Source organism: Vulpes vulpes, chromosome 13 (genome assembly GCF_048418805.1).
Source record: "Vulpes vulpes isolate BD-2025 chromosome 13, VulVul3, whole genome shotgun sequence".
In the NCBI taxonomy this organism is placed as follows: Eukaryota; Metazoa; Chordata; class Mammalia; order Carnivora; family Canidae; genus Vulpes; species Vulpes vulpes.
This window is the reverse complement of record NC_132792.1, coordinates 105,969,388-105,993,468: the sequence shown is the minus strand read 5'-3', so window position 1 is coordinate 105,993,468 and position 24,081 is coordinate 105,969,388. Positions and strand designations below refer to the sequence as shown.

Below are 24,081 nucleotides of genomic sequence, written 5' to 3'. Positions count from 1 at the left end.
ATGATTAGGCAAAATGGGCAGTGTATAAACAGTATTGTCAGCCATGTGCAGCACTAGCAAGTGGACAGGAAGAAAAGAAAATTCTGAGGGAGCAGATTCTGCTGAAGAAAATAAGCCCTATTTATTTCTTGGAAGATACAGGAAATAATTCTGAAACTGTATGGAAAGGAAGACCGTAAAGACTATAAGAAGACTACAAATAGAGACTAAAATGGAAATCATTCACAAGAGGACTGAACAATCACAAAGCAAAGCACATCTTAGGATCCAGACAAAAGGGCAAATAATTTCCTAAATCAAACAGTGACATTTAATCATTCAGAGAACACAGCAAATTCCTAAATATTCTTTTAAAACATAGAAAATATAGAATAAATATTAAAAAGTCAACATAACTCATTTCAGGACAGGTAACCCCCTATCCCAACCTGGGAAAAACGTAAGGCGCTCAAGGAGAACCAAAGATTCTTTCAGCCTTCTTAGCAACTTCCATGGAGGTGAGGAGTGGGGGGATTCTTCTAACGGTGGAAGACACAGAGCTGAAGAGGAACAGGAAGGCCACAGAGGTGTTACCAAGCAGCTTTCCCCTCCCCGCCCCCCAACTGAGTCTTTCATACTGATGAATGAAAATTAGCCAGTGTAGGGTTGTAATACTTAAAAAAAAAAAAAAAAGTTACATACATATAAGTTCAACAGGGTAGGGTATAGATTGGGGAAAGAGAGAAAAGAAGGGGTGTAACTTTTTACTGAAATTATAATATACATACCAAAACGCAGACAGATCACAAATATGAAACTGAATGAATTTCCACCAAGTGAATGCATCACGTAGTCAGCACCCAGATGAAGAAACAGACTGCGACTGACATCCAGGTTTCTTTTGTGCCCCCTCCCAAAGTAACCAGTATGCTGGACATTTAGCATTATAGATGAGTTCTGCCTTTTTTTTTTTAAACTTTATTTAAAAGGAGTAATACAGAGCAGTAGTTCTCAAATTTTTTGACTCCTAACTCCTTTGTGTTTTTAAAAACTGATGATCCAAAGTACTTTTGTGTAAGTTATATCTTGATATTTACACTATAAACTAATATAGCAATTTATAAACCTAAGAATCTACAAACACATATTATGCTATGAGAGAGGTGATCCATCACTATCACAGTATGTGCCCATTATGGATTTATTGCCTCTTAGCTCCAAATATACCCTCCCACTGACTGTTCTGTGATAAAACTGGCTCCTATAAGCATTTCTTCTTTGCAGCTGGCAAGAGGCATAGATAAGCTTTGTACAGTGTGCACACACATGGGGGGTGTTGGGAGGCACACTGTAGGAAGTAGGAACTTCCCTTCCTGGTGCCAGCACACTTCCATTTTTCTTCTCCTCCCTGCTTTGGTGCTGCCAGTGGAGTGTGTGGTGGGCACCCAGATGCATCATCCCCACAGAGTTTCAGTAGCATCCACCCCGCTCAGGCAGATTCTCAGTAAGTCTCCCAGGTACCTCACTCAGTAGCTGGCTTCCCAGTTTTGGCTTTCTGCACCCCAAAAGGGTGGTTCCTGTTTGCCAGTTCTGGCTCTGACTTCCTGCCCAAATACACTTCAAGTATATTTCCTGCTGATTAGGCCTGCCTACCAGCCCCCGCTCTGAAGGGTACTGTGCCACATCTCCCCAGGGGTAACCAGCAAATTTCTCCACTGTCTAGGTCTAGTGAGCAGCAATCATATTCTCCAAAGAGGTATGAACCCCAGCATTAGGGAGCAGGCTCCCTCTCAATGTTTTTCATTCCTTGGTACTCTCAACCCTAAGATATACTTTATGACGGTCTTTATCTCCTTACAGTCACCCCATCATAGTTAATAATTATATTAAACTTTTTCTGTTCAAATTATTGGAGGATTTAATTTTCCCTGCTAGATCCTGATCCATAAAGCTTCTCAAACTCCACTGTGGACTAGCTTAAGAATCAGAGCAAAAAGGTCAAATAACTGTCTTGGTATTATTATGAAAACTTTTTGACCTCGCAGTCTCCCTGAAAAGATCTGAAGGACTTCCAAACTCCCAGGGCTACACTTTAAGAACAACTGATCCAGAGCATATTCTTTTGTGTATCAATTATTTCCTTCAACATTGTGTATCATCCATGTTTTTATGGGCAAGTTTATTTTTACTGCTGCATAGTATTCCTTTAAAGGAGTATCTGTGTACACATACACAATTCCATTTCTATTCTAATATTAATAAACATTAGGATACTTTCCAGTCTGGGCTACTATAAACAGTGCTGTGAAAATCACTCAAGTACATGTTTTTTGCTGATTACTAATGTATGCATTTTTCTATTACTGGGCAATAAGAAATATAGAGGCTCAGCTTTAGCAGATACCAAGAAATGGTTTTCCAAAGAGCATGTAGTAATTTCCACTCTCACCAGCAGTGTGTCATAGTTTTAGCTGTTCCATACCTACCAACAGTATCATTTTTTGAAGGGGGTAATAAGTTGTCTGAGTTTTAACAAATGCACAGATTCATAAAATTATCACCACTTTCAGGAAACAGAACAGTTCCACCTCCAAAGAACCCCCTTTGTTAACCTTTTATAATCTCACCTCCCCTACATGTAATGCCTAGCAACTCGTATGTTTTCCATTATAAGAGTTTTGTCTTTTCACAAATATCCTATAAATGGAATTATACAGTGTGTAATCTTGGAGGATTGTTTTCTTTCACTCAGCATGTCTTTGAGACTCATCTAAATTATATGTACCTAAAATTTGTTATTTTTTACTGAAGAGTAAACCAGAAGTCAGTTCTGATCTATCAATGTTTTCATTCACCAGTTGTTTCTAGTTTTTGTCTACTATGAAGTGAGTTGCTATAAAAATTCAGGTACTGTCTTTTATGTAAACATGTTTTCATTTCTTTATAGTAAATATCCAGGGATAGGACTGCTGGGTTACATGGTAAGTATAACTTTGTAAGTGTAATTTTTAAACTGCCAAATTGTTTTCCAGAGAGACTGTATCATTTTGCATTCCCACCAAAAATGTATAGGAGTTCCAAATGCCCTCTTTGTCAGCACTTGATACTATAATTATTTTTGTAGCCATTTGAAGACACATAGAGTGGTACCTCATTATGATTTTAATTGGCATTTTTCTAATGGTTAATGTCTGTTCATGTGCTTATTTGCAATCCATATAGTATCTTGGGTGTCAGGTCTTTTGCCAACATTTCATTGAATTCATTTTTCTTAATTGGGTTATGTTTGAGAGTTCTTCATATTTCTGATACAAGTCCTTTGTTGGAGGTATAGTTTGCAAATATTTTCTCCCAGCCGGTAGCTCATCATTTCATTCTCTTAACAGTGTTTCTATCAGAGTGAAAGTTTTAAAATTTGATGTTCAACTTACCAATTGTTTATTTTATGAAATTATGCTCTTGGTGTCATGTCTCAATACTCTCTGCCTAATGCCAGATCTTGAATATTTTCCCTAAAATTATAAACTTTTAGACTTTAGCTTTAGATTTATGATCCAATTTGAGTTAATGCTCATAAAACACCCGAGATTCATGTTTTTGCATATGGATGTCTAATTGTCCCAACATCATTTGTCGAAAAGATGACTTTTCCTCTACTGAATGGCTTTTATACGTTTGTCAAAAATCAAATAGCCATATCCATGTGGGTCTACTTCTGAACTCTCTTTTGTTTCACTAATCTCTGTGTCTGTCTCTTTGCCAACAGCATGCCATCTTGATTACTGTAGCTTTTAGTACGTCTTTAAATTGGGCACTGTATTTCCTCCAATTTTATTCTTTTAAAAAATTATTTTTGCTATTTCCTTTCCCTTTCCAAATATATTTTTAAATCTCTTGATGGAATTTTGAATGGGGAGAATGGACCTTTTTTATGTTGACGTTCCAACATAGCTAGAAAACTTAGTCTTCTCAGTCTGCTGTGCACTGCTTGCGCCCAAGTCTGTCCTCTAGGCCAAGTAGCAGGAGACAGGAAAAGAGAAGCATGGGAGAGTCTACCCATGCTCTGGGGACCAAAGATTCTCTGGTCAAAGAGATTCCCCTCCCTCAAGAGTTTTAGCTGTTTGCCTGGCACTGCTCCCATGGCTGTGCTATCCTGGCATACTATCTAGGGATTGGGATAGCAGAGAAGAGGAAAAAAAGAAGAGGCAAGAGTAGGAGGTTTTCTCCACGAACCCTTAAGAGATCCCTTTTCTCATTCCTCAGAACAGAAAGAGTGGGTTGGGTTTCTCTTGGGAGCTCTCCTCCTATACTCAGTATATACTCCTAAGTTCTGAACTGTTTTCAAGTACAATGTTGAATAGAAGTGGAGAACAGACATCCTTCCCTTGCTTCTGACCTTTGGGGAAAGCTTTTAGCATGCTATGATACTAAAAGCATGATATAGACTAGTACTAAAAGCATGATATAGACTAATACATTTGACTTCATCAAAATTAAAAATTTTTGTGCTTCTAAGGTATCACTAAGGAAAAGACAAGCCACAAACTGGCAGAAAATATTTAGAAATTATAGCTCTGGTAAAGGATTTGGATCTAGAATAAGTAACTCTTATAATTCTGCGAACTTCAAGAAGATAATCTGATAGAACATGGGCAAAAAAAATCCAGAGAAATTTCATTAAAGATACAAGAATGGCCAATAAGTACATGAAAATATCCCTAATATCATTAGTCACAGGTAATGCAAATTAAAATCACAATGAGATACTGGTTCACCTGCAGTAGAATGGCTATACGAATAAAGATAGGCAAAAATAAGTGTTGATGAGGTTGTGGAGAAACTAGAACCCTTGTACATTTTGCTGGTGGGAATGTCTGTGGCCACTTTGGCAAAAAGTTTGGCAATTCTTTAGTTAAAAACAAAGTTACCACAGGACGTAGCAATTAGGAATCTACAAGAAAAATAAAAACATTAAAGAATAAACAAATGTGCGAAGCTTGTTTCAAAAAGCCAATCGCTCCCCTTCCATAAAGGAAACCACATGCAATTCTTTGACCTCTTTCTCTTGGTATTTACCTCCAGAATTCTAATTTTTTTAATTTTTACTTTTATTTATTTATGATAGTCACACAAAGAGAAAGAGAGAGAGAGAGAGAGAGGCAGAGACACAGGCAGAGGGAGAAGCAGGCTCCATGCACTGGGAGCCCGACATGGGACTCGATCCCGGGTCTCCAGGATCGCACCCTGGGCCAAAGGCAGGCGCTAAACCACTGCACCACCCAGGTATCCCTACCTCCAGAATTCTAAATACCGTATCTGAATTTTCATTTTTTTTTCAAGTTCTAGATATTACATATTAACTTAGTGGAGAATATAATGATTTATTTCCCTCCTATCCCCATCCTAATACATTCACTTGCTACTCCCTTCAGCCTCCCAAAGTAGTTATATTGGAAATTCAGTTGATTGTTAAAGTTTATATAAGGACTATGTAAAATGCTATCTATAGCTGACTCATATATTGTGAATATAACACTTTTTCCTTTTCTGCACAACATTGCCCTCTACTTTAGCCGAGGTTATTTTTTCCCCCTTTTCTTAGTTTTCTGTGTATTTGTCACTAATTCAAACCCAGACTCTACAAATTGTTTAGTCTCTTAAGATGTTCAGAAGCACCAACTATGACTGAAATCTTCCTAAAGCAATCCCTCCTGAAGTTTTCTGGGCAGGCTGCCTCTGTGCCTGCACCACTGTGGTCCACGGCTTTCTCTCTCTCTCATCCCACGGGGATTCTTTTTTTTTTTTCCAAAGATTTAATTAAATTAAATTAATTAATTAATTAATTAATTCATTCATTCATTCATGAGAGAGAGAGAGAGAGAGAGGGAGAGAGAAGCAGAGACATAGGCAGAGAGAGAAGCAGGCTCCATGCAGGGAGCCCAATGTGGAACCTGATCCTGGGTCTTCAGGATCACACCCTGGGCCAAAGGCGGCGCCAAACCGCTGAGCCATCCAGGCTGCCCTCTGACGGGGATTCTATTAGCTGTCCTGCACATTGAATCTTCTGTTTTTCATATCCCATGCCTTTCTCTTCCCTGGTTTACTCCTTTGTTTGGCAGAGAGCACAGGCTAAGAAAGGATGAGGGGAGATGGGCAGGTTTTTGAAAATATACCATCACTACCACAATGGATTGATGCTTTTTTTTTTTTTTTTTTTTTTGGATTGATGCTTTTAATGGGAGTGAGTTACATACTGGAGTGGAGCCGAAGTTGATTGAAAATCCCTGGTTTTTACACAATGAGTGAAAACACAAGTGGTCTCATCTCCGTCTCCATGTATAACAGTAATTAAAAGATGGCCTACACAACAAGCACTCTTGTCCTAAGTGAGTGAAAGAATTACTGAATAAACTCTAATGCATCAAATTTCACTATGTGGTCTGAATTAGTTTGGGTGCCTGCCTGAGTGCCTCAGCAGTGTTTTGGGAAATAGGGAGATTATTAAATTTGCTTAGGATAGTGATCATCTCAGTAAGACTAGGCTTACCAAAGAATCAATCCACACAAACACCTAACAATTCAGGAATGTAGAACTGAAGTCCTATGATAATTACTATTTATATTATTTTTCAACTGCTAAAGTCTCATTATACTTATTTTAACCCTCTTAGGGCCTGAAATGGCATTAAGAGTTTTTATATGGGATGCCTGGGTGGCTCAGCAGTTGAGCGGCTGCCTTCGCCTCAGGGAATGATCCCAGAATCCTATGGAGTCCCTCATCTGGCTCCCTGCAGGGAGCCTGTTTCTCCCTCTGCCTGTGTCTATGCCTCTCCCTCTTTGTATCTCTCATGAATAAATAAATAAATCTTAAAAAAAAAAAAGTTTTTTATGATTACCTCACTTTATCCTCTCAACAACTGTAAGACAGAGGCATTGTTCTCCCAGTTTTACAGATAAGTAAACTGCAGCCTAGGGAAAGGAAGCAGCTTTACTCTAAGTCAAGGTGAGTATGCATATATAATCCAATTCTGTTCTCTAGGTCCCTTTCAGCTATGATTTTTTTTTTTAAGTACTCGATATCCACTAAAGTTAGTTCGTCACTACCATTTACCCATGACAAATCAGTATTTCTTAAGATGGCTAGCTACCTGTCTGGCAGTTTGGCAATGTTATATAATTTCTCTTCTGTGTACTCACAGACAAGATCAATGAAGATCCACCATAAAAGGGATGGCAGAGCACAGTGTTTAAGATTACATGCTTTGTCAATGACAGATTTCACTTGGATCGCTTTTTTTTTTTTTTAAGATTATTTATTTACTCATAGAGATGGAGAGAGAGAGAGAAAGAGAGAGAGAGAGAGGGGCAGAGACACAGGCAGAGGGAGAAGCAGGCTCCATGCAGAGAGCCTGACTGTGGGACTCGATCCAGGGTCTCCAGGATCACGCCCTGGGCTGCAGGCAGCACTAAACAGCTGCACCACCGGGGCTGCCCCCTGGATCACTTTTTAACCATACTTTGCATTAATCATTTAATCTCCCCACGTCTGAGTTTCCCCATCTGTCATCTGGGCATACTACTTTTTTATGCAACTGCTTCACTATGATAATGTATGTAGTGCCTGGTACAAACTAAGCACTCACTGAATGGTATTATTACTTTTTAAACACCTGAGACTAATTATACAGGATGGAACTGCCACCTTAGGTGACTTGGAATTTGCCTCAAAGTTCCTTCCCTAGGATCACACCTTACACATTATTCTTTGATTGTTTTTAACTCTTCTTGACATTTGAACAATATCATTCTTTCCTCAAGTTTCCCTGCAGGAAATGTGTCCTTGGAGATTCTACAAGACAGTAAAGGTTCCTGGCAGGTACAGGATCATCTGGATACTGCCAGCTATACTACTAGTTAAGCCCATGACTTAGAACAAGTAGAGCTCTTCTGGATTCAGAAAAGGGAGTGAAAGAGCTGCACTCTAGGGCCTGTCCACACTATTTACTCTTTCACCTCTGTGAATTAGTCTGAAAAGTAACTGCTGGCCAGCTTTATTCATCTGTGTGCAGAAATCATTAAATATTAAATCTGATGTTTCTTATTCAACATTTCATTATATTCTCTGGAAGCCAGACAATGTTTAGTAAAAAAAAAAAAAAGAGTGGGGATGGAAAAGCATGCGTGTAATTGGCTTTTCATCAGACTCGTACTGGGACCTAGAGCTTACTCCCTAAACAGAGGCCTTCTCTGTATCCTAGGTGCCACGAAGTATCTCAAGCACTATAAATCCTCACAACAATCCTTGTTATTTTTCTTACTGTACAGATAAGGATCCTGTAGTACAGAAAGGTGATTACCTCTTCCAAAGCAACAAAGCCAGTAAATGGCAAGTGAGACCTGGACTTTGCCACTATCGAGATTAGTGAGAAATTCACTGAGATATAATTCAAAGAGGGACAAAGGAGAGAAAAAAATAAAAGTACAGATTGAGAAGCTCTAGTCTATGCATATGAGTAATTCCAGAATGGGTTGAAGGAATGGTACCTCAGCAATATTTGAGATTACAGCCAGCCATGTCCTGAATTGAAGAATTTGAATACTCAGATCAAAATACACTAACTGAGCATGTAGATGAAGATAAATCCACATGTTGACAATTACAATATACTCAGGTCTTACACTAAAGGAAGAAAAATAAAATGTGCAGCTTCTAAACCAGGAGACAGGAAAATATAAGTACTAAAATTTTTATCAGATGAAACTGTATCAAGTAGTGAAGGGAAAGGAGGAAAAAATGAAAAGAACAGTAAACAAAACAAGATTAGGTTGAGCTTTATGAAACTCATTTTCATAAGTAAAAAATGGTCGAATATCAATTTCATTATGTTGTTCAATCTAAGGTAAGTCCAAATTTAACAACAGTCACAATAAATGTAGATGTATCAAACTCACCTACTAAAAAATGATTAGAGTGAATTGAAAATATAAATCCAGCCATTTAGTAAAGATACATCTAAAATAAAATCTTACAGATGGCTGAAAGAAATAAAAAAACAGACACATCAGGAAAATGTTAGACTAAAAGCAGTACAGCAGGGTCAAAATCAGGGTAAAAAAATTAATATACATACAGTAAACAATGGGTTTAAAAACAACAATATACTATCAATTACAATAAATGTATCCAATGATGCAGCCTTGAAAAATAAAAGAATGAACTGAGAAATTGTCAAGCACATAATCATAGTGGGAGGTTTTTTAAAAATACAAATTAGGGACGCCTGGGTGGCTCAGTGGTTTGGCGCCTGCCTTTGGTCCAGGGCATGATCCTGATAGACCCGGGATTGAGTCCAAAGTCAGGCTCCCTACAGGAGGCCTGCTTCTCCCTCTGCCTGTGTCTCTGCCTCTCTCTCTCTCTCTCTCTCTCTCTGTGTCTCTCATGAATAAATAAAATCTTTAAAAAATAAAAATAAATACAAATGAAAAATTTAAAAAAATACAAATTAATCAGAATCTAATACAGCATGCACCATGAAACAGAAAAAAATCCAGAAGTAAAAGGCAACAAAACAACCAGTTATTTTCAACTGCAGAGGAATTATTTTTTAAAAATTCAACACCTTTTAGGTCACGAAGGAGGTTTCAATATATTTGAAATAGATCATGTTCATATATAGGTCATGTTTTCTGAACATGATGAGTGAATCTAGAAATCATTAATGAAAAATCAAAAAAATCAAAAGGCAAAGAGAAATATACCTAGAAATATTAAATGTATTTCTAGGTCAACCTGAGTTAAGTGGAAATCAAATGGAAATTAACAACTACGTAGGAAGAAATAAGCCACCTGGGCGGCTCAGTATGTTAAGCTTCTGCCTTCAGCTCAGGTCATGATCCCAGAGTCCTAGGATGGAGCCCCATGTCAGCCTCTCTGCTCAGTGGGGGGGTCTACTCCTCCCACTCCCTCTGCCCCTCCCTGTTCTGCTCTGGTTCTCTGCACGAGTGCTAATAAGTAAATAAAATCTTAAAAAAAAAAAAAAAAGGAATAAATAAGGATGAAATACTATATGTAAAACAAGCTGCACTGAAGTGATTCACAGATAGTTTTTAATTACTAGAAAACAAAAATATTTTTATTTTTTATTTATTTTTATTTTTTTAAAATTTTTATTTATTTATGATAGTCACACAGAGAAAGAGAGAGAGAGAGAGGGGCAGAGACACAGGCAGAGGGAGAAGCAGGCTCCATGTACCGGGAGCCTGACGTGGGATTCGATCCCGGGTCTCCAGGATCGCGCCCTGGGCCAAAGGCAGGCACCAAACCGCTGCGCCACCCAGGGATCCCCAAAAATATTTTTAAATAATAGGTTAAGCACTTAAGAAAGGACAGATTAAACACAAAAGAGATAATTACACAGAAAACAAATTAAAAAAAAACAAGTAGATAAAACAAAGGAAAAGTTATTTCTTTTTTGAAAATCAAAAATTGCAACTCGTTAGCAAGATTATTTAAAGAAGGGGTGCCTGGGTGGCTCAGACAGCTAAGCATCTGCTTTCAGCTCAGGTCATTATCTCAGGGTTCCGAGATCAAGCCCAGCATCAGGATCCCTGCTCAGCAGGGAATCTGCTTCTTCCTCTCCCTCTGCCTACCATTCCCCCTGCTTGTGCTCACCCTGTTAAATAAAGAAAGAAATCCTTTTTTAAAAAAATTAATGAAAAAGGGGGAAAGGGAGACACCTGGGTAGCTCAGTGGTTAAGCATCTGTCTTCGGCTCAGGGCGTGATCCTGGGGTCCTGGGATTGAGTCCTGCATCGGGCTCCCTGCAGGGAGCCTGCTTCTCCCTCTGCCTGTGTCTCTGCCTCTGTCTCTCTGTGTCTCTCATGAATAAATAAAGTCTTTTTTTAAAAGGGAGGGGGAATAAAGGGGGGAGTCACAAAAAATATTAGAAATAAGAATACATAATTATATACCTAGTGAAAATGTACTAAAAACTATAAGATAATGATATGAACAAATAACAAAAAACCCAGGCCTTCTAGTTATCGTACATTACCCAAATCCTAATTGCTATTGGGCTAACTAAAGCTCCTGACCTGTGTGGAAATTAATGAAGAGAAACCTCACAAAAACAGAGTCAGGAGGCTAGGAGGGGAAGTGAGGAAGGGGGAGCCATACCACCCAACTTCAATTACAAAAAGAATGTCAATTACAGACCCCAACAGAAGAAGGGTCAACAACAGGAAAGAATTACCAGCTACAGGTCCCAACAGGAAAAGATGTACCCTGCATCTTCTACAAGAAATCAACTACCTGCCTGCACCCCAGCAAATGAGAAACCATCATCATCCTGAACTCTTTTCTCTAATGAGCTTTCATTCAAAACAGCTTCTCTTGGGGTGCCTGGATGGCGGCTCAGTCTCTCTGCAGGGAGTCTGCTTAAGATTCTCTCCCGGGGCAGCCTGAGTGGCTCAGAGGTTTGGTGCCTGCCTTCTGCCCAGGGCCTGATCCTGGAGACCCAGGATCGAGTCCCGCATCTGGCTCTCTGCATGGAGCCTGCTTCTCCCTCTGCCTGTGTCTCTGCCTCTCTCTCTCTCTCCTGTGTTTCTCATGAATAAATAAAATCTTAAAAAAAAAAAAAAAAGTTTCTCTCTCCCTCTCTCTCTGCTTCTCCACGCGCACACTCTCTCAAACAAAAAAGACCCTCTTCCCAATTTCCTCCTCCATAGAAGTCGTCTCCCCTTTTATCACTGGATTTGCCTATGGTTTTGCGTAGTTTGTCCTGAAGTGCAATTCTCTGCTATTCCCAAATAAACCCATTTTGCAGGTAGAATAACTGGCTGCTTTATTTTTTTAGGTTAACACCTGCAAATCTTTCCACTATGCTCCCAGGAATTCATGGTTCTGTCACCAATAAAATCAGCTATATTCATAATCCCTTTTCTGAATATTCATCTTCTAGCACTAATTAAAAAGTCACCAATAAGACCACTTCCTGAATAGTTTTTTTTTAAAAAGATTATTTTATATTTGAGAGAGCAAGTGAGGGGGAGGGGCAGAGGGACAGGGAAAGAATTTCAAGCAGACTCCACACTGAGTGGGGAGCCCCACTCGAGGCTCAATCTTACAAGCTGTGAGGTCACGAGGTTATGACCAAAATCAAGAGTCAGACAATCGACTGAGCCAGCCAGGCACCTCCTGAGTAATCTTTCAAGAGGCTTTCCTTCCCTACCACATGTACCATGGAGTCTGGAGATGAGGGGTAGATACTTTCCTTTTTCCTTACTGCTGATTCAAGATTGTTGCTTTTCCCTCTTCCCTAAGAAGCCTCATGTCCTTTAAAGAAGGTGCCACTCCATCTCTGTCACTGTCGTCCATCACTTCCCTTAGTTCCAAGGCTAGTCTTGTCATCACATTCTCAGTCATTTTAGCATCAATGTGGTCCATTTTTCAATACCCTGGCTTCTCAGATCTTTGCTCTGCTCTCCTCCAGTGAAATTGTCCTTCACCACAACTCACATACTTTCATGCTATACCCTCTAGACCATCCCATTACAGATCACCTCCATTCTAAGCATCACAATCTCTGGTCACCACTACCCCCACCCCAAATCCTTGTTCTTCCAACTCAATGACTCCAATAATCCCAGATCTTTAGCTTCCTTCACCGGCATCTCCACTCCAGACCCTCCCTCTTCTAGCTTTCCGTTGCCTTCTTCATGTTTTACAGGTCCTATACTCTGCTTAGATCCATAGCTCTTTATTACTATCACCATGCTTTAGCTGCCTATCACTTGCTGGAATATCCCAATCCTAGCTAAATCGAATTTTTTGCTGATTTTGCATCTCACTTGAACTGCTGAATATGGCTAAAGAAAATAAACGAGCATGCTAAATGGCCTCATTTTCAATTTATAACCACAAACCTCAAGCAAGCTCTCAGGGCGGTGCAGCATTCTACTTGCATTTCCTACTCACCTCCTTCAACATGCTTGTTTCACATGTCCACAGACTTCCAATACCTTTCCCATCCTCCTCACTCACAGGTGGCAATTTCACCGAAAACACAGAAGCTGTCAGAGAATTTCCATACTCCCATGAACACATTTACCATCCTGTAGGCATGTGTGGTCGTGAACATTGTGCTTTTTTCCCACTACACAAGGCCTGAATTATCCCTATTCCTGTTTAAAGGCAACTGCATTCCTTCTCAACTGACTTAATAAATGCTCTTGCTGTAATACTCATCCCTCTCAAATTTACCCCCAGTGGGATCATTCCCATCAACACACAAGCATACTGCATTATAGATCACCTTTGAAAAAGAAAAGACAATGTCCCCCTAATTGCACTATCTCCACAGCTAACACCTCTACTTCTCTCTTTTCTCCAACACCTCAAAAGCACTGCTACACCTGCTGCCTCCACCACTTACCCTCCCACATTGTTTCCCCCACTTTTCCGTCAAGTTGATTTTACCTATAGTATAGTAGATTGCACAAAACATAAATTTAGGGCTGAATGAGTTATCACAAAGCAAATGCCCTTGTAACCATGACTCGGGATAAAAAGAGAACATTAAAAAAAAGAGAGAGAGAGAGAGAGAGAACATAGCCAGTACCTCGCAAGTCCCCTTTGCTCTCGTTACCTTTTCCTTCCTCCCCAAAGGTGATGAATTACTGTCCTCTAACACTGAAATTGTTTTGCGTTGCTTGCTTTTGAGGTTCCTAGAGACAGCATAATTTCATATATATTCCTGTGAGACACTACCTTGGTATAATGGTGAGATTCACGTCGTGCCCTTTGTTCATTTCCAACTGCTGTAAAGTATTCCATTGTATGGGTCTGCCATATGCCACTGCTGATACACACTTCGACTATTTTCAGTTTTGGAGCCAATACTATTCACAATTTTGTCCTTGTCTCCTGATGCATATGTGCATGCATCTGTTAGATATATTTAGGTATGGATCGGCTGGGTCAGGAAGCATGTTAATGTTCATTTTACTAGATACTGACATGTTTTTCAATGTGGCTGTAAGAATTTACACTGCCACCAACACTCTAGGAGTATGAAGTGGTATTTCATTAGTTTTGTGATTTTCGATTATTAATGAAGTTGATCATCTTCATAGGTTTATTGGTCATATGAATGATTTCTTCAAGTCTCTTCCACTTTTTCTTTTTGATGTAGAAGTTATTTATATATTCCAGATCTGAGCATTCTGCTGGTCATAAGTATCATAAATTTCTTCTGTGACTTGCCTTTTTTTTTTAAGGTTTTATTTATTTATGAGACACACAGAGAGAGACAGAGAGACAGAGAGAGAGAGAGAGAGAGAGAGAGGCAGAGACAGGCGAAGGGAGAAGCAGGCTCCATGTAGGGAGCCCGACGTGGGACTCAATCCCGGGTCTCCAGGATCAGGCCCTGGGCTGAAGGTGACACTAAACCGCTGAGACACCCAGGCTGCCCATGACTTGCCATTTCAATGTATTTTTTTCAATTTTTAAAAAAATGAATAGGAAGGATTTAATACAGTCCCAATAATCAAATTGTTCCCTGCCCTGTTTAAGAAATCCTCCTCTTGGGGATCCCTGGGTGGCTCAGTGGTTTAGCACCTGCCTTTGGCCCAGGACACGATCCTAGAGTCCTAGGGTAGAGTCCTGCATTGGGCTCCTGGCATGAAGCCTGCTTTTTCCTCCTCCTGTGTCTCTGCCTCTCTCTCTCTCTCTCTCTCCCTCTCTCTCTCTCTCTCATAAATAAATAAATCTTTAAAAAAAAAAAAAAAAGAAATCCTCCCCTCTCTCAAGATCATAATAAATTCTATGTGATATGCTAGGAACTTTATTGCTTTGCCTTCATATTAATATCTGTAATACACACAAAAATCATGCAATGATTTGCAACATCAATTGCAAATATTAAATTTTAATTCTTCCTTCCCAGCACATATAACTATTATTTCTCTTGCTTGCCCTTCTTACTCTAAAACCAACAGCACCACAGTGAATAGAAGTGATAATGGGCATCTGTGTCATGTTCCAGATCTCAAAAGGAACATTTTCAAAATAACTATTAAACCTGAGAGGCTTTGTTTCATTTTCGTTTTGGCAGATACATTTTATCAGATTAAGGAGGTTCCCTTTCATTCCCAGTTCCCTAGAATTTCTGTCCTAACCAAAGACAAATTTTTATCAAATCCTTTTTCTATATCGACTGAACTAACAGAGCTTATATCTCCTTTACTCCTGTTAATGTGGAGACTTTAAATGATTTTAAAATATTAAATCAACCTAGTGTGCTGGCATAAATCAATTTGGTTTTTATATGTTATTAACATTACATATTGCTGGATTCAGCTGACATTTTATTTAGAATTCTAGATCTATGTTTATCAATAAGATTGGTCTGTAATACTTCCTTTCTTGTCCTTTTCAGATTTTCATTTCAAGATCATGCTGATCTTATGAAACAATGAATCTATAGATCAATTTGGAGAAACCCAAAATATTATAATACTGAGTTGTCCATCCATAAAGATGGGCATTCTTGATTATTTAGATCTTTAATTTCTCTCAGTAACATTCCAGAATTTTCTCTGAAGAGAATTTCTGATACTTGATATTTTGATTACATTTTAAGTGGTATTTAAAAAAAATTACTGTCCACCCTTTATTAGAAAACTGATATAAAAATACAATTAATTTTCACTACATCAATCTACTGCTAAACCTGTCAAGTCTTTATTTTTTATTATTTTACTTTTCCAATTCCAGAATTTTCACTTGGTTATTTTATAATGGTTTCTTGTTCTCATGCTGCAATTCCCAATTCTGTTTTTAAATCTCCTTGAACATATGAATATTATGTACAATCATTTTAAAGTTTGTGTCTGATAAGTCCATTACCTGGAGTCCTTCTGGGTTTATTTCCATTGTCTATTGTTTTCTTTCATGTGTTGCCTTGTTTCCTCAGGTGTCATAAGCCAGACATTGTGTATGAAATATCATTTAAAAATTTACTGGCCTGATAGCTTTCTTCAGAGAGGATTTACATTTGAATGTATGGGGATCCAGTGGCACCAGTTAATTCAATTTTCTGGGTTAAGATGCTTTAAACTTGGGCTTCAGTCACCACCAGGGCTAATCTACTTCAATTTCATCTTATGTCTAGGAACCTAAAACTAAAGCATGCAGAAAGGGCTGACTCTCCCCCACCACATACACATACATATTTGACAGGCTCTGGACTCCAAGTTTCATGCCCCAGCACCAAAAGGCTGTATCAAAAGTACTATTTAGGCACACACCTTCTGGATTCAGCAGAAGCATCAAAGTAAAAGTTCCAGGCTAATTTCTCTGAGTTTTCATCTTCTCCCATATTTAGGCTTCATAATTCTTCATATTTAGGTTTCATAATTCTTCACTGCCTTCTACCCTCTGGATGTTTTCAAGCAAACTAGATAGATAGATAGATAGATAGATAGATAGATAGATAGATAGATAATCTTTCTAATTGTCCTCAACTGAAGAGCTGACCTAAATCACTGAGGCCACCATTACTGAAACTAGAAGACTTCCTCAATCTTTTAAATCAGGATTTATTCCTATCACTCCACAGAAACAACTTTATGTAAGTTCCAACAGCCTGTATACATTGAAACCCACTGGTCAATTTACAGACTTCATTTTTTTGTCTCAGCAGCATGTAACAGAGCGGCCCACTCGCTCCTTAAAACATTTGCTTGACTTCCATGTACTTTTCCCCTCATACCTCATATTTTCTAACACTTTTGCTATATCTTCCTTTTCTTCTCACTCTTCAAAAGCTGAAATGTTAATCACCTAACCTAACCTCTTTTTCATCTCATCCACTCAGAAGAAGGCTATTTCAACCAACCCATGCCTTTAAATTCACTTGTTCAAATTCATAGCTCCAGTTTCAACATCTCCCCTGAACTCCAGCCTTTTATAAATATATGCTAATTGTTTTCTATCCTCATATTTCTATTCTTCTCTTCTTTCTATCTTGGCAAGTATAGAAGGCTGCTCAGTTCTAAATCCTTATTCCTCCTTTTCTCTTACTCCATATCCAATCCATTAGTATTCTGATAGGTTCTATCTTGAAAATGGAATCAGAATTTTAAGACTTCTTCACCTATACTAGCCTAGTCCATGCCAGGATTAGCCTCTGCATGAATTCTCTGTAGCTGGAAAATGTAAATTGGTAAAACTAGCACGGGAATAATCTTTTTTAAAAAATCGAGTTTAATAAAAAAGTGAGTACCTCTCAGCACAATAATTTCACTTCTTACTGTCAAACACTTTTGACCATAACCTACAGTAACAAGTACATTTTATGTTAATCGAGTACATACATCCTGAAACAATGATTAATGAAAAAAAATACTTTTACTACATGAAACACACTCTGATATCTTCTATTTCACTAATTAAAATAACAGGTATTCACTAAACTGATTTTATGATCCATTAGTGAGTAAAGGGTCATGAACTGTAATTTGAAAAGCATTGTTCTAGAGAAAACTGTTAACATCTATAGGAGAGAATACATGTAAAAGGATGTTTACAGAGACACTGTAAATGTAAAATATATATACATAAAGTAAAAGAACAATAGATAAATTATGGCATATGCAAACAATAGACTTCTACAAAGCAGTTAAAATGAATAATCCAGAACTACATGTACTGACATGGATAAATCTCAAAATCAATGCCTGAGCAAAAACAACCCTTAAAAAGTTGCAGAAGGAGGGGCAGCCAGGGTGGCTCAGCAGTTTAGCACCACCTTCAGCCCAGGGCCTGATCCTGGAGACCTTGGATCAAGTCCCATGTCAGTCTCCCTCTGCATGGAGCCTGCTTCTCCCTCTGCCTGTGTCTCTGCCTCTCTTTCTCTTTGTGTGTCTCATGAAATAAATAAATATTTTTTTAAAAAGTTGCAAAAGGAAATGTTCATATACTACACTATTTGTTAAGTTAAAAATATGAAACTATAAAATACTTATGTACATAGACATGAAGAAGTACTTTTAAAATATAAACAGTAATGGTAAATGGAAAAACCACGATGGTTAGATAGAAGTAGAATGGAACTGGGAGGAGTATACAAAGGGATTCTACTGTAGCCATAAAGTTCTATTGTGAAAAGAAAGAGAGGAAGGAAGGAAGGAAGGAAGGAAGGAAGGAAGGAAGGAAGGAAGGAAGGAAATATAGCAGCTTAAGATTCAATAAGGCTGGTGGTTGGTACAAAAAGTCTGTTATTTCCTATAGCTTACTGAATGTTTACATCATTTTATTTTTAAAAATAATAGTTCAGAAAAGAGGTTAGTTTTTCCAAAAAAATAAAATGAAATTTCTGAGAGATCCTAATAAAAGATGGAAATAGACAATAAAAAATACTTAAAGTATTTTAAGGTTATTTTATTTTATTTTATTTATTTATTCATGAGAGACACAGAGAGAGAGAGAGAGAGGCAGAGACATAGGCAGAGAGAAGCAGGCTCCATGCAGGGAGCCTGACATGGTACTCGATCCTAGGTCTCCAGGATCACACCCTGAGCCAAAGGCAGGCGCCCAACCGCTGAGCCACCCGGGCATCCCTAAAGACAAATATTTTAAACATGTTTTCACTTTTAATTTTTTTTAAGGATTTTATTTATTTATGAGAGAGAGCAAGAGAGCACGCACGTGCGAATGGGGAGGGGGCAGAGGGAGAATAGCTCAAAGACAGTCTAGAATTTTTCTCTGGAAGAGAAAAAAGACAAGAAAAGACAAAAATATAAGAAACTAAGAGAATCAATTCAAGTAGTCCAAAGCCTAATGGGCATTCCAAAAAGGAAAAACAGGCAGATGAGACATACAAGAGACCTTTCCAACAGTGATACAGCACATGACTGACTAGATTGCGCACCTTTAGTACCATAATCACACAATTTAGCTGACTTGAAGGATACTGGTACAACATGCCTTTAACCTACCAATCTGCAGCAAAGGGAGAGACACAGGAATAGTCAATGACATCAGAGTGATGCAGTCTGCAAAATGCAGGCTGAGGAAAGATGTAAGATAAGACACTCTGTCTGGTCTTGGGAGGGGTGGGGGGAGTTGGTGTTTCCTCAAAATGTTAAACCCGGAATTATCATATGACTCAATAATTCAACTCCTAAGTATATACCCAAGATAATTTTTAAGAAGTCTATGCAAAAACATGTGCATATTCATACAAGTATTTCATAATAGCTAAGATGTGCAAACCACCTACATGTCCATCAACTGATAAACACACAAAGTATGGTAAATCTGCTCAATGGAATACTGTTCAACCAGAGAAGGGAATACAGTACTGATCCATGCTACAACACAGATAAGCTCTGAAAATATTATGGTAATAACAAGTATAAAGTGGTATCATGACCTCTTTCCTACATGAGTCTTTATCTTTCAGAGATACATATTGAAATTATTTACAAATGGTACACCTTTGCCTGGAACTGGACAATGTGCTTCTAATCGCCTTTAGCTGGTTATTCACAAAGGGCCACAAACCACGTGTGTTCCCACAGGGCTGCCACTATCAAGTCAGCTGGCTAATTCTGGAGCTAATGACTCAAGTGAGAGTAAAAAACCAAATTAGAAACCAGTGTAGGGCAGCCCGGTGGCTCAGTGGTTTAGCACCACCTTCCACACAGGGCCTGATCCTGGAGACCCGGGATTGAGTCCCGCCTGCGACAGGCTCCTTGCATGGAGCCTGCTTCTCCCTCTGCCTGTGTATCCGTGTCTCTCATGAACAAATAAATAAAATATTAAAAAAAAAAAAACACCACAGTGTACTTTTTATAACCTAATTCTGAAAGCAATATTCCATCACCTATACTGTGTTCTACTGGTCATACAGACCAACCCTAGTACAAGGTAGGAAGCAGACCCATACAGGTGTAAATATAAGGAGACAGAGATTGTTGGGGGAACATTAAAAGGGTATAAATAAGAAAAAAGACTATCAGGCATTGTTAAAGCAAGGTGATGAACACACAGTTTCCTTATACTATTGTCTCCTTTTGTATACATTTGAAATTCCCCATAATAAAAGTTAAACTAACAAAAAACTTTAAAAGTTACTGGCACAGAGATGGAGTAAGAAGGTATAAAAAGGCTACTCAGTGACAGTAGTGATTTTGTGACACCTTCTTAAGTGGCCCATTCCCACAGAGACCAAATGGTTGGCAAGGAATGTGTGTTAGCAGGTTGTGTAAAGTGAGACTTTTAAATCTAGGTGGTCCTCATCAAGCCCGAAATTCAGCGTACAAGCATGTGTATCACATCATTTGAACACTGTTCCAAACATAAATGCTTAATAAGATGCATTAAGAACAGTAATGTACACAGGGGAATTATTGCAGTTACAAAAACACTCTACCAGGAACAGTAACAATCAAGGCTTTTTTAGCAAAGACACCATTAAAATTTCAACTGCAGGCTTCTCTGAAGAGTGTAGCTTTATTTAGTAATTCTTACATTGTTCAGTAGAGTTAACCGCTTGGGAAAACCCAAGATTACAACGAAGCTTCTTTTGACTGACCACCACTCAAACAACCTGCTGTATGAACACACTGATACTCTCCATCCCCCACCCCCAGTTTAACTTTTATATGCACAATATTAAATGGTTACCTTTTAGGACTTATTCACAGCTGTGCCATGTAGTAAACTATATAATTGCTTTTGCTTTCTCTGAACTTTTCCAAGTTTTCCCTGGAATTATGTTTTCCTTGCTATGATTTTCTGTGCACTTATTAATTGCATTCCAAACTCCCCATCATCTAAACCTCCTCCAGAGGCACTGAGGCACTGAGCTATACCATCATCCACCTTGCTGAAGTCTCTCCTGGTGTGCGTGTCCTGACCTGCTTCTGTCTGGATGGTTGCCTCTCAGCCTAATAACTCTGATCCAGCACTCTCCCTTCACCATCCTCAAGGGATTCCCACCACATTCATTTTATGGCAAATCTCCTGTCTTCCATATCCTGCATCCATCTTTTCCTGAGTCTGGGTCCTCATTTGGTGGAGCATAATCCCCAGTAATTCCCCAAGAAAGAATGTGTGGCAATTCAGTGTTATGAGACTTTGCATTTCCAAAAATGTGTTTTTAACCTATGCTTTCGAATACAAATTTGGACAGATACAGAATTCTAGGTTGGAAAAATGTTTTCCTCTGGAATTTTTTTGCTCCTTTGCTTCCAAGGTTGTGGCTGAGTTGCACTGGGTTTTGTCCTTGTCTTTCTTGCTTGCTTTTTAAACTCCCAACACTCTTTGGTTCTCCTAGTGTATCCTTCGAATAGTACCCTACCTATTCTTGTTTTATGGTTGTAATAGATTTTATTTCACTGAGATTATTAATTATTTCTTTTTAAAGTTTTCTTCTCCCTGAATAATTTTGTGTCCTCCAGGTTGCATTTTTCTCTTTTAGGAACTGTATTTTCCATGTTTGAAGGTTTCTTGTCATTGTCTAGTACTCCTCGGTTACACATTTGTTATAAAAAAAGGGAACCAAAAAGCTATTAGCTCAGAGTGATGATTACTGTGAGGTTTTTTCCCCCCTCTATATCTAGTCCTACTCTGTAAAGAATGATACTCTAATCTCTTGCCTGGAAAAGGATGGCCTGGTTGCTGGCATGAATGGGAACCACAGAAGGCAAGGTGGTAGGGTCTCAGGAGCCAAATGTGTACGTTCACTTGTTCCATGAGCTTTGTGTGTAGAACCTTTGCTTTTAACAGGGCCTGCTGTTCTCTAGCCAATACCTTGTTACCTTCTTCTCATGGAGCAACTGGGCCTCTAACAATGGTAGTGGAGTGTAAATTGGTACAATCATCCTGGAAAATTGTTTGGCAGCACTTACTAATACTGTATAAATGTATAACCTATTCCTTTCCCCTATATATACCAAATAGAAACAAGAGCCAAAGTCCTCCAGAAGACATGCACAAGAATGTCACAACTCCTTTATTCGTAATAGTTAAAATGAGGAAACAACCCAAATGTCTATCAATGTGTAAATATATTATGGAATATTCATTCATATAACACTTATATCTTGATTTGGATAATTAGCTATATATGTATATGTAAAAATTCAGTAATCTGTACACCTATGACTGTACACATTACTATTTTAAGTTACAAACATCTTAAAAGGATCTTTTTTTTAAAAAGCTAATTCTAGAACTGTTTGGTAAGTTTGAAATCCCCTACTAATCTATTAAGATAAATCATTATTTTCCAAAGCCTAAAATTTATAGCCTAATGATCAATAGTATTTTTTATCAGTATTTAATTAAGTGGGGTAAGTAGTAACTCAGTGATGTACCATTCACTTTAAGAACAATTAACACTGAAGTATAATTTATTGGGAATTCAGAACACACTTTTCATTCAAATTCAATGCTATCAGGACCACACTAGGTACTTACCCTTCTAACCTGACATCTGGTAAAGATCTGTTGAGTGCAATCATCTCACTTGCCATTAAATTGAACTGATTGATTTTAAACATCTCTTTCATCTTTTCTTGATCCTCTTTAGGAATGACAACTGGTTTCCCCATTTCTCCAGGACCTTCATGAGGCTTTTGTACTGGCTCTAGAACTAAGAATACGGAGGAAACTCAACATTAATTTTATAGCAATTGATAACTCTTTCTGTTTAATAACATTTGAGTTTAAATTGTGCCTTGACAACCAGAGCCATTTCTGAGTCCATTCTCTCCTAGTCTGTAAAAACCTCCTAGCGGCTACCCTGTCCTCTTTCACACCAGTGTCCTCACTCAAGACCTCCTCACCCTACACTACTTACCTGAATCATGCACAACCTTGGCATTTCCATCTCAAATATCATTACCACATTGACCTCTTTAAAGCATGATTTTAATTGTGGTATTCCCATGATCTCCTAGAGTCTAACTCTTTAATACGAAATTTAACCTAACTTTCCAAACATACTACCTGCTCAGCCTTCACAGATATGCCCCTCCCTACCCCCACTCTAGTGTTTAATCCTTCAGTCAAATAGCAACTCACTACTTTCCTTTATATGTGCCTCACGTTTTCCTGCATTGGTTCCTTTGCTCAGAGAAGGTCCAGGTCTCCCATGGACCTCCTCAGTCCTATTTCTGCAATACCACCAAACACCTACTTGTCTTTTAAGGCCAGCTAAAACAGCTTCTCTTGACTGCAGCTTTTCCAAATCCCTCTATGGTGATCATCTACTACTCTTGACTGCCACTTCACTTTATCTAGGGCTCTTACAATCCTAATCAATTGCTATCTCCTATAATGACTGCTAACCTGCCTTGTGGGTCCCCCACTAGATTACGATCTCTTTTTAGTTCAGGTTTGATTCATTTGTGTACCTTTTGTGGAGTCCAGCAAAATGTCTTAAAGGAGATTTATAATTATGTACTGAATTAATACGTCAGCAAAAATACTATTCAAAATAAGTCAAAATGAAATCCTAGAATTGATAATAAACATTATAATAAGCTTTAAACAAGGTGGAGCATCAGGAAAGTTAATTCTAATCCAACGTAATGTCATCTATTGATGTATATATAAATAAAGTAAGTAATATTCAGGGACACGTGGGTTGCTCAGTTAAGCATCTCCTTTCAGCTCAGGTTATGATCTTAGGGTCCTGGTACTGAGCCCCACGCTGGACTCCCTATTCAGTGGGGAGTCTGCTTCTCCATTTCCCTTTGCCCTTACACCTCTCATGCACGCATGTACTCTCTCACACAAATAAACAAAAATCTTAAAATTTTTAACTTAAAAAGAGTAATATTCAGCAATTTCCAAATACTGTTTCTTGTTTTACACTTTTGAGATGTTAAAAAGTGTTCCAAGAAAAAGAAGTTCTCAGGTAGATTAAACTTGCAAAAAGCATGTTAAACTTCTCATCTAAAAGGCATGGATAGAGAATGAGATGAGGGCAATAATGAGATAAAAACACCTGTTTTGTACATTACTTATTTATTTTTAAAGCTGAAATTTTTATTCTCCCATTGTTTATTTTTTTAGGCACCTCCAAAG

At 38.3% G+C, this 24,081-nt stretch overlaps 1 protein-coding gene across 8 annotated transcripts in view; it reads right to left on the bottom strand.

Annotated features, from left to right (window-relative positions):
• Positions 1–24,081, bottom strand: part of GALNT1 (polypeptide N-acetylgalactosaminyltransferase 1) — a 121,073-nt gene that overhangs the window by 33,899 nt on the left and 63,093 nt on the right. For all 8 annotated transcript variants that reach the window (XM_072732206.1, XM_072732204.1, XM_072732200.1 and 5 more), the window contains one exon: positions 22,468–22,642. In XM_072732206.1, coding sequence (XP_072588307.1) covers positions 22,468–22,642 — 175 coding nt within the window. The remainder of the gene's footprint in view (positions 1–22,467; positions 22,643–24,081) is intronic.